The 12,365-nt window shown below is 39.8% G+C and overlaps 1 protein-coding gene across 1 annotated transcript in view; it reads right to left on the bottom strand.

The window, feature by feature from the left end:
• The window catches only part of ano3 (anoctamin 3), a 398,850-nt gene extending 389,197 nt beyond the window's left edge, over window positions 1–9,653 (bottom strand). The window contains exon 1 of the mRNA XM_039753659.1: window positions 9,420–9,653. Within this exon, the coding sequence (XP_039609593.1) occupies window positions 9,420–9,534 (115 nt within the window). The 5' untranslated portion in view covers window positions 9,535–9,653. The remainder of the gene's footprint in view (window positions 1–9,419) is intronic.
• Between the last annotated feature and the right edge of the window lie 2,712 nt (window positions 9,654–12,365).

The raw sequence follows: 12,365 nt of genomic DNA, 5'->3' as shown, positions 1-12,365 counted from the left end.
TAAGCTGTAAGGAATGAGCCTGCCAAATTTCAGCCTTCTACCTACACAGGAAGTTGGAGAATTAGTGATGAGTGAGTCAGTGAGTCAGTCAGTGAGGGCTTTGCCTTTTATTGGTATAGATCAGGGGTCCTCAATTACGGTCTGGGAGAGCCGCAGTGGCTGCAGGTTTTTGCTCCAACCCAATTGCTTAATAAGAAGCACGTATTGCTGAAGTAACACTTCTGCTTCACTTTACTTGTCTCGCTCGTTAAGATTTTGAACCCTTAGTGCATATTTTTGTCGTAAACAGCTGTATTCTTGGTTTTTAATTGCTCGTAATTAGCAGTAACAGGCAAATGACAAAAGAGACCAGCATTTCTCCATTTAGCTTGTTACCATTTACACCTGTGTGTGTATTTATCATGCACTATTGGGTTTAATTAAATACTTGGAAAGAAAGTGAAGAGAAAAAAGTGAAGAACTGAAAATTACTCATCCATTTTAGCCTTCAAATCATTTAGATGATATTGCTTACTACACATATATAATCCTGCTACTTCCTTGTCTTGTCTTTGCACAATGTCTTGGCTTCTTTGTGTTTTAATTTTAAATTTTAATTCTTTTTGTAATTTATTTTTAATTTATCATTTGCACTTCATGTTGTTACACTGTGGACCCTGAGCTTCGCAATTTTGTCTATCTGTATACTTGTATATGGTTGAGATAACAATAAAGTTCACTTTGACTTTGACTTAGAAAGGGGAAGAAAATCTAGGATATGAGAATTACCTGACATAGCAGAGTTAAAGCTCTAACAAGCCATGAAATTAAATTATTGGCAAGAATTGCTTTCTAATTAAGCAACTGGGTTAGAACAAAAACCTGCAGCCACTGCGGCCCTCCAGGACTGTGATTGAGGACCCCTGGTATAGATTATACTTTTTCTGTCCTGATTTTGCAAATGGGCTTGGGTTGGGTTTTTAGTATGGGTTTTACTAATGATTTTAGATGCTTTTAGTGGAGGGCACTGAAGCCACTCCAGAAACTGTGGCCACCAGTTGCACTGGGTTGGGTAGACTGTGGAGCCTTTCTGTGCCACTGGTGGCTTATGGGGCTCCATGCTGGTTTATGTGCACGTATGGACATACATACACTGCTCCGAGGTTGACTGGAGTGCTTGGCTGATTGTACATTCATGTGCAAATGTAGGCAGATCAGTCGGGTGCTTCATTAACACTTTGGAGCGAGTGGATGACTGCACCTGCGCCTGACAGGTGTTATACGGGGAAACTGCACAGCAAAATAGTGTAGGAATGGAGACAGCAAACAAACCTCGCGGGCATCCAGGTAGCACTGCACTGGCGTATGCCTTGATATAAATCTGGCTGTGTGTGCCCCAGAGGATGCCAGTTGAGTCAGGAAACGTGGTTGTAGCTGTCAGCGTCTCCTCCAGTTGGAAGTCCCATTAGGATGAGCTGGGGAGATGTGTAGCGAAGGATGCACTGGGCTGGCTGAGGAGGAATTTACTGCCAATACGGTTTGACTTGGAAGCAATTGTTTTATCTGTTTTTAGAATTGTTGTTTTTATCCTCCACAATGTACACTGGATTGTATAGATTATTCATTCATTTATTGATGCACAGCACTTTTTGTAAAAATGTAAATTAAAGCACCAAAGCCCTTGCACCTACCTATTGCTTTTTGTGTGTGTCCTCATTTTTCCGGCTCATCTCAGTTTACAACTACTGACAGTTCCAGGTTCAAGATGCCTGGGAGCCAACCTGGACCATCACAGTCGGCATCAAAAAGGTATTTCAGTGATCCTAACAAACAAGGAGGTGGACATCAAATCTGCTTTCTATGCTCACAAGGTACATTTGAAACAATCAGTATCTGATCTGCAGAGAACTATAAAGTCATTCACAAATTTCTTTGGCCATCCTAGTGGCCATTCTATCATTGAGGGATATTTTTGAGTTGGAAATGTAGGCAGTATAGCCAATACTTGGATAAGAACATTAAATACTCCTGCTCCTCAACCCAGCACAGCAAACTCTCTATTGATATACTAACTCTGCCAGAGTTAAAACGCTCTTTTAAAGCATATAGATGGAAACACTGTTTTGTGCATACACTTTAACAGTTAATTTAACACTGCTGATTTTGCTGTCAGTGCAAACTACAGCTCAAGCTCCCCAGTCTCTTCTTTTGCAAAACAGACTTATAAAAATACTTCAGGCTCGTAAATGACAGTTTAAAAGATGCCAGCACCACACTACAAAGGCACCCTCATACTGAACTGACTTTAAAGCTCTCAGTTTTAGGCACATATACAAATATCCACAGACCTCATTTTAATTTTGCATATTGCATTCCAAAACATGGTCATATATTAGAAACATTCTAGGAACTAACAACTTTTGTGAATGTATTGGGATTTTGTTTGTGTAAATTTAAATTGGCCCAGTGTTAGAGAATGTGCTATGTGACATGCCAGCATTGGTTCTTGCTTTATGTTCAATGCTACAAATATAAGTGAAAGCTCTCTGTGACTTTAAATTGGAATAAGTGGATTAGACAATATGTGGATGAACGCTAACAATAATACAAAACTCAACTCAAGTTGAAAATTATCCTCTTGCTCCCCGTGAGTTATTTTTTAAAACTGTGCCCTTAGCTTGTTAGTTTCCCAGTAAATACCAATAAAGAATACAGACCTATGTCTCATTTTCTTCATCAAGTGACTGTACAGTTAAACTCTGGGGCCACTTTCAAAGCCTTGTGGTCAGAAATCAGAAATGACAGCTTGATGGGAGTCAATGGAGAGTGACTGAGAAAATACAAACCCAAAGCTTGGCTCAGACACATCTCATCTAACCCACACCTCGGTGTTTCCTGGCTGAAATCGTGGAACGTAAAACAAGGATACAATGTAAGTTGTACAGTGAATTAAAAAAACAAAAAACTCTGCAGATCAATTGGTGAACATTAACATTCATTTATGCAGTAGGGTAAACAAATCCAAATTAGAGCATCTGAGCCATGTAAATGGAAAAACAGAGACAATAGAGTCCACTTAATGCTGTGAATAATTCAGTTTCCTTTCAATGATTTATTGATGGTGGGAATGCTGGCTAGGAGCTCACCTACAAGTTGCTCACTAGAACATGACCCATTGAATACTGTAAGCCCCAGTTCTCCTCTTACTGCATGGCACGTGCCTGCTACAGTTTACTGTAGTTTGAATAAAGCCCTTCTCATGTCCCAGAGCCTTTTCATGTCAGTCACACATCCATGACACAGAGAGCCTGAATCACATCTTTATTGCTGCCACAGTTGTTACTATGGTGTAGTTATTAGTCCACTGGATTGTAAACTGCACCAGTATGTGAACATAATCAAGTTACTTAACTTGTTGTATTCTATTTGTACAAAAAATTTCAAAATTCTATAAGCAGTTGTAATATATCCTGATCATGTATGTCACTTAGGATAAAGGCTAAATATACAATAATATCACATCAACAACCTTTTTATTTAACAGTTGTGGTTTTAAAAGACACCAGACATTGAGTGACATCTTGCACAGTTCAGACAGTTTGGTTATGTACTGTATATGTGAACTTCAATATGTTAATGGTGTATACAGACAAAAACACAGCACCCATACCACAGGCACTTCAGAACAGGTAATCCTCCTAAAGGTAAGTGTATTTGGGCCCTGCCTGTACTTGATGAGCGATCATCTAGGAAACCGTGGGTTGCTGCTGGAAGAGGTGTTGGTGAGGCCAGCAGGGAGTGCTTACCCTGTGGTCTGAATGTGGATCCTAATGCCCCAGTGATGGGGACATTATGCTCTACAAATGGTGCTGTTCTTCAGATGGGATGTAAAACCAAGGTCCTGACTCTCTGTTAGTAATAAAATACCATTGGGCATCCTTCGTTAAAGAGGAGAGTGTACCCTGATGTCCAGGACAAAAATTGTCCACCATGGCCTAGTCATTCTGTTCCCCTAATCAACCTCTATTTCTAATTGATTATCTCTCACCACTTCACCACCTAACAGTTATTGTGTATTGAGCATCCTGACACAAAAATGGCTGTCATCTCATCATTCAGGTGGATGCTACACATTAGTGGTGGTTGATCAGACTTCCCACTAACTGAAACACTTTGAATAGTGAGAAAAGCACTATATAAATGTAAAGAATTATTATTATTATTATTATTAGCAGGGATGAGCACAGGGAGGAATTCCAACACAATAGAATAAACAATGTAACATTTGTCTAGCTTGCTGACTTCAACAGAGAAAGCACAAATGTACAGTATAAGCCATAGAAAACTAACAGCAATGTTGCTCTGTGAGCTCCAACTTTTCCCATTTTTCTTACAGATGACAATTTGATATCACCTGAATGCAAATCAAGTCGGGTGTTTCAGCGGTGACAGGAAGTCAATGCTGATGTCTAAGCATTCAGTTTTTAAAGTCACAAGATGATAGGTTTAAATCTCGCCACTGAGGACTTTCCCTAAGCGAGCCATTTAACCAACCTGCAGGTCCATAGTGAAACAGGTCAGATGCTGACAAAATAAAGGAAACATTTGATTAATCCAAATTCTATTGGAAGTGCTTGTTTTTGCACTGAGATAATTAAGGGAGTAAAATCCCAGCATGCTTAAGGTCATGGGTAAAAATCCAGGGCAGGCAGAGTTGGAAAGAAAGTAGGTTGTTGGGACATGTTTGACAGGAGTTCCAGTGATAAAGACTGCTAAATTCACTGATGTTTCATGAGAATCAGTGGCTAATGTGGTATGTGGGTATGGAATTTAGAGGAAAGTCAACTGCAGCAAGGGGCTAGCAGTGGATAATAGTTCAAACTTCATCATGAGGATTTGAAGGGCAGGGTAAAACACACGTATAGCGCTGGACTGGGAGCAGGAAGTTTAAACAAATAAAAGAAGAATTTCATAGACAGAGTTATTATAGTCAAGTAAATTTGCATAAACTCCTTATTACACCAAAAAACAACTTTTACTGGTAAAGTGGAAAGCACAACGCAAGCAGTAGGCTACTTAGCAGAAGAAAAATGCCAACAGAGTCATCTTTCATTTTGCTTTCAACAAGTGGACAACTGCATGTGTGGCATACACTAAAAGGGGTCTACAGGCCTGAATGCTTCTCCTCAAGGGGAAACGGCTTTGGAGACTCCGATAAAATTGGGGGATGCTTTTGTGACATGGTTTAGGTTCCCTGATTATCTTAGACAGCACAGCAAATGACAACAAATAAATATTCATCAATTCTAAGTGATCACATTCATAATTTAGTGAAGAATTGAAAAGATGATACATTTTCTTATCCACAGGGTATACCTAATCAAATGCCCAAATCTGAAATAAGGGTCACTGTTTGCTTGTTAGGTTTTTCATTCTAAAAGTCTCATGTCTTAACTTACCTTCTCCAGTAACCAAATATTGCCTGTTCATCAGGCACAGAACAAGTAGAGACAGACCTCTGAATGTTGTCCGAGTGGTCTGATCACAAGTGCACCTGGTTTTCATTGTGGTCTTGTGTTATCCAATCAAGCTCAGATCATCAAAAACATATGTTAATGACAAGTGTAAAGGAGTACACTCAGACCACAATGAGAGATGATCAGAAATAGAAAGCATTGACATTGGTTCGCTATCCAAACTCAAACTCAATCCAAACTCAATGTTGAGAACGGAGAAGTATTTTAACGTAAGGTGTAAATAAACTGCTCAAAAAATTAAAGGAACACTTTGAAAACACATCAGATCTCAATGGGGAAAAAAATCCTGCTGGATATATATACTGATATGGACTGGGTAGTGTTAGGAATGAAAGGATGCCACATCGTTTGATGGAAATGAAAATTATCAACCTACAGAGGGCTGAATTCAAAGATACCTCGAAAATCAAAGTGAAAAAATGATGTGGCAGGCTTGTCCATTTTGCCAAAATTTAATTGCAGCAACTCAGAATCATTTGTATGGCCCCCACGTGCTTTTATGCATGCCTGACAACATCAGGGCATGCTCCTAATGAGACGACGGATGGTGTCCTGGGGAATCTCCTCCCAGATCTGGACCAGGGCATCACTGAGTTCCTGGACAGTCTGAGGTGCAACCTGGCAGCGTCGGATGGACCGAAACATAATGTGCCAGAGGTGCTCTATTGGATATAGGTCAGGCGAGTGTGGGGGCCTGTCAATGGTATCAATTCCTTCATTTTCCAGGAACTGCCTGCATACTCTCACCACATGAGGCAGGGCATTGTCGTGCACTAGGAGGAACCCAGGACCCACTGCACCAGCATAGGGTCTGACAATGGGTCCAAGGATTTCATCCCAATACCTAATGGCAGTCAAGGTGCTGTTGTCTAGCCTGTAGAGGGTCTGTGTGTCCCACCATGGATATGCCTTCACAGACCATCACTGATCCACCACCAAACCAGTCATGCTGAACGATGTTACAGGCAGCATAATGTTCTTCACTGCTTCTCCAGACCCTTTCACTTCTGTCACATGTGCTCAGGGTGAACCTGCTCTCATCTGTGAAAAGTGATGGACCCACCAATTCTGGTATTCTATGGCAAATGCCAATTGAGCTCCACGGTACCAGAATACGAGCACAGGGCCCACTAGAGGACGTCGGTCCCTCAGGCCACCCTCATGAAGTCTGCTTCTGATTGTTTGGTCAGAGATATTCACACCAGTGGCCTACCAGAGGTCATTTTGTAGGGTTCTGGCAGTGCTCACCCTGCTCCTCCTTGCCCAAAGGAGCAGATACCAGTCCTGCTGATGGGTTAAGGACCTTTTATGGCCCTGTACAGCTCTCCTAGAGTAACTGCCTGTCTCCTGGAATCTCCTCCATGCCCTTGAGACTGTGCTGGGAGACACAGCAAACCTGGCAATGGCACGTATTGATGTGCCATCCTGGAGAAGTTGGACTACCTGTGCAACCTCTGTAGGGTCCAGGTATCGCCTCATGCTACCAGTAGTGACACTGACTGTAGCCAAATGCAAAACTAGTGAAGAAACAGTCAGAAAAGATGAGGAGGGAAAAATGTCAGTGGCCTCCACCTGTTAAACCATTCCTGTTTTGGGGGTCATCGCATTGTTGCCCCTCTAGACCACCTGTTGTTAATTTCATTAACACCAAAGCAGCTGAAACTGATTAACAACCCCCTCTGCTACTTAACTGACCAGATCAATATCCCAGAAGTTTCACTGAATTGATGCCATATTCTGATTAAAAACTTTTCCTTTCATTTTTTGAGCAGTATATAATCCAGTTAAATTATATCCACATGCAATCCAGATATAAAAAAGGAGTAAAAAACTTCCTTAGATAACACATTAATTGATATCCAACCCCTAGAAGAAGACAATGAGTCTGAAAGCAGAGCTTGTCCAAGAAAAATGACGAACCTCCTTCTGGCTAAAGAAAAATTAGCATTACAATTTAATAAGACTACTAACTATGGAAATAACTTTGTTAAAGTTGACGCTAAAATAAAAAAGTGTATAGAGTTTGTTAGGGTTACAGCCGCATGCAGCTTGTTGAAGTCTATGCAGTCCAAATGTTATGCCCCTAAATTTTTTTCCTATTTTCAATTTGTTAATTACATCTTTTTTTTTAAACTAAATTACTGCACGTGCATTTTTTCACTCTTACTGTTATCCAAATGTTAGTCTAAAGAAAAATAGGTATTCATAATATTACACATTCATATATATTTAATTCTATTAATCAATTTTCAAACTCACCTAACTAATTACAAGATAATGGGATAGTGAAGCACAGCACAGAGCAAGGAAGAGACCAATCCTGGACAGGGTTGCTAGTTCATCTATGAGTATAGGTGTGCAAGCATAAGTTACACTTGCTAATCAAACTACAATGTATGTCTTTGAGATGTGATAGGAAAACCAAATATCCAGCAATAAACCCACACAGGGCACTGAAGGAGCATGCAAAGTCCACACATGCACAACTGGCCATGACCTCAAACAGCTCTACTAGTGATGTGAAGCAAAGTATGCCATCACACATTTTAGTTCGCTATGGACCAGTTCAGTTCATTTTACTCTGATTAGCCCAGAAAGTTATACACTTTTAAAAATGCATACTGAAAAATAACATTTTCAGGGTCACTTAACTCCATTCAGGATTCTGACAACAGGAGATTATTCTAGAATCAGCAATGTAGGAACCAACCCTGGACAGTGCATTATACATCCAACTCATTAACATATTCACACTGGCACTGGGGCCGTTTACACACTTCAATTAAGTACAAATTAATCCATCCATCCATCATCCAACCCGTTATATCCTAATACAGTCTATCCCATCCAACACAGGGCGCAGGTAGGAACAAACCCCGGACAGGGCGCCAGCCCACTGCAAGACGCACACACACACCCACACACCAAACGCACACTACGGACAATTTTGGATTGCCAATGCACCTAACCTGCATGTCTTTGGACTGTGGGAGGAAACCAGAGTACCCAGAGGAAACCTACGCAGACACGGGGAGAACATGCAAACTCCATGCAGGGAGGACCCAGGAAGCAAACCCAGGTCTCCTTGCTGTGAATTTAATACAAATTAAATAAAATTTAATATTACATGCAACAAGAACATACACTCAATACTGTAAAAAGGACACCAAATAGTATATTTTATGCAAATTTGTTTTGTTCACTAGTTAATTTTTGAGCATCCAAATGGTACACACATTATTTATATTTATATATACAAATACATAAATATAGATACAGTATATTGTATGTAAACTGTATATTGAATTATGTTTATCAGATTAATTGAATTATGTTCCAGCATTCCACATTTTACCAATGAATCACTAAATTGTCAATACTGCTCCTCAGAAAAAAAAGCTTAATAAACAATTTTCTTGAAAAATAAAAATAAAATATTTTTTTAGTAGTTGAATGGGCAAAGGAAGCTCTGGAAATCAGATGTCAAATCCTAACAATACGCTAGTGTGACTAAATAAAGCACCTCTTCACCCTGCGCTTCACTGGACTCTGTAACTTGTGTTACTTTCTGACCGGCTATGACAAAACGTGTGGCGCCACACCAGAACTGCACCCGATGCCACTCAGATAGGCTACGGCTCCCCGTGAACTTGATAAAATGGATCCCTGTCTATGCCAAATATTTTAATCCCCGTGTTCATCGTGAAAAGTATGTAAAGAATGCTAGAATCTATGCAGGATTTGTGTTCGTTGCCCTGCCCGAAGGCGCTATAAAAATGCGTTACTCATTAATACAGTACTAGATGTATATAATAAAAGGCGCTATCTCCAGTTTTGCCACACACTAACATAAGATGGTAAGCTTAAAAGTTTTAAGCAATTAAAAAAAAAAAAAAAACTTACCAAACATCTGGCAGTGCACGCTCCGGCTTTCAAAGGTAACCTCGTTGGTCTCGGCGTCTAGGTGGCCGGACAAAGGGGTGCTTTCCGAAGATATGCTGTCAAGTTCAACATCCATGACTGGCCTCTGTGTCCTGCACAGTATGTAGCAAATGATCTCCGTCGCAGCGCAAAGACTACATGACACAACAGGTTTCCAGAACTCCACGAAGAAGTGAATCCCTTTGGAAATTGCGGTCTAGTCTCATAGTATCTCGCTGCCAGTCCCGTATGAGGCTGGGTGGGGCTTCGTCTCCAAGGGGAAGGGTCGAGTTTAAAGACTGTCTGCGATGCGGAAGGCACAATCATCCGAGTGGACCTCGCGGCTTGCAACCGGACTGAGCAGTGTGTAGTAAATAAAACGTGACGGTCATGAATAGCAGGACGTGGATTAAAAAAAAAAAATGAGTGGCAGGTGAATCTACAGGCTGCGGTACACAATGTCTAGCGACCTCGAACCGAATACTGAACTTCGCCTCCATCGCCCCAGTGACTTCACCGATGCTGAGTATCAACTGTCTGGGTCCCGGAGAACACCACGTCTGCGTGATTCCAGGGTAACCTGTGTCATAACCAGCACGTTTGACACATATAGAGAATGTGTGTATGTCATATATGATTACATTAAGTCCGAAAGACGCATCTTTCATCTAATTTTAATCTAATTAGAAATTTGTGAATAAATCACTTCTCGGATATGGACACTGAGGTGGAGTAGTATGTGCCAATTCACCTGAAGATGTTTATTTGTAATTTGAACAAATAATACCCTAACTAGGGACAAAGTAATTAGATGTAACCAAAAAAAAAAAAAGTTAGAAAATAGAGTAGTTAAATGTATTTGTTGAGTTTAAATTGTTGAGCAAACAAATTTACTCTCACTAACACAACAGATGAGCAGTTGCAACATTGCATAATATGTTTCATTTTTATTTCTCATTATCAAGTTAAGGGGGCCTATGCATCGAGACAAAAATGCATGGCTCACTTTTGATCAGACTTTATTTGAATGCTGCTCTATTTCTTTTAAAATAATACACCAGTGTTGTCATTTATTCATAGTACACAGTTTGCTCAGGTGACAATCTGAGCACATTCTGTTAACTAAATCTAAAAGATTTTTCTTAGCCTAATAGGCTACATTTCAAACAGTTGTTATATAAAGTTAGCTAATAAGTTAAAAAAAACACTCAGACTGGAGCTTTGATGGGAATAAAAAGTACAAGTAATCCAAAAAAATCTTTATAAACTTTAGCAAAACTTCAGAAATAACAAACAATACATCCATCCACCCATCAATTTTCAAATTCATTTATCCTAATCAGGGTTACTTGGAACGTGAAGCCTATCCAAGGAAGCAAAGGTGATGCTACTGGGAGCTGAGGGGGCCCAGGCTCCCCCATTCAGAAGCCAGATCCCCCCTTTTTGAACTCAGGCCTCCCAACATTTCAATGATTTATGTTAATTTTCAATCATTTTAGCTGCTCAACTTCACGAGAGGCCTTGGACCTTAGATCGACTGGTAATAAATCAAACCACTTTCAACTTCAAGGAATTATCTTAGATTGATCGTCAACGAACCGAGGTGTTTGAAAACTTCTGGGCCATGGCACCCCATCCACCCACTCACTTGTTTCTAGGCCCACCGACTTTGAAATTGCTGGCTTATTCACTGCCAGAAAGAATAAGGAGCAAGGTAGGAATAATACTTAGACAGGGTGCCAGCCCATTGAAAGGTGCTCTCACACACACAGGCCAATTTAACATCGGCAGTCCACCTAACCTGTATGTATTTGGACTGTGAGAGGATACTAGATTGCCTAGAGGACACCCACAGATACGGGGAGAGCACACAATTATTATTTCAGTAAAATACAAACATACATAATAATAATAATAATTTGATGGTCATAGATAGACTTGCTCTTTCATTTCTAAAAATGATCACCATATACCGAGTCCAAACTTAATTAGAACAATATCATTTACTTTGGAGAACTATCATATATTGTTTGAAAAACTATTTTTGTAAGTCTGTTTTTTGGATATAAGCATCATCTAAATAAAGAATAAATAATAACCATCAATCCGATCACTTTTGAATTTGCGTAATTCAGTTTAAGGTCACTGCTGCTGGAGGCCAACCTGCCCAAAAGACAGGAACAGCCCTTCACCACTCAAATTTGGACAATCTCAGTTTAAACGTGGAAACTGAGTGACTGATAACTAAATGACTGATGCTGAATTAGCAAAAAGGTGATATTTGCAGGATGAGGCTAGCTGATCCCTGCCATATGTGATGACGAACTAAGGATAAAAAATGAAAGAGTCAGTCAAATTAAGATCCAGTGGCACTCAGAATTGGACTATAGAAGATGTTATCCTTCCTTTCAAATTGCTTATTGATGTAAAAGGGACAACTAACTCATTTCTCAGTTAGAACATTCAAATTGTTGCCCTACTAGAGTCTCTGAATTGCTCTCTGTGGAATCTATTACAGTCTTTTACTGTGTGCTGAATATTTTAAGAGCGATAACTTACCAGGGACAGGAAAATACATGCAGTACTGGCTGCCATTGCTTTTCAGACTTGACCTCACCCCTTTTCACTAGAGCTGTTAAAAATTAAACAGTGCAAATTCTGATAATCTTGGAAACCCATTTCCAACAAAAAACACTTCATCATTATAACTTACTACATCATAATAATAACATATTTCACTATTATAGATTTCACATTTTCCATTGAGCAGAAATTGGCTTCCATTGTTTAATAACTGCTGGTTACATTGCATGTGTAAAATAGTGAATTCAGCTCAAGCAGCTTTTTAGTTATTTTCTCTCCTCAGAGTAAAATTTCCCAATAAACTGATAAATAAGTGGATAATGAAGTATACATTATTATTTATTC

This window comes from Polypterus senegalus, chromosome 1, assembly GCF_016835505.1.
Source record: "Polypterus senegalus isolate Bchr_013 chromosome 1, ASM1683550v1, whole genome shotgun sequence".
NCBI classification, from domain to species: Eukaryota; Metazoa; Chordata; class Cladistia; order Polypteriformes; family Polypteridae; genus Polypterus; species Polypterus senegalus.
The sequence above is the reverse complement of the archived record's forward strand: the minus strand, read 5'-3'. Positions and strand labels throughout refer to the sequence as shown.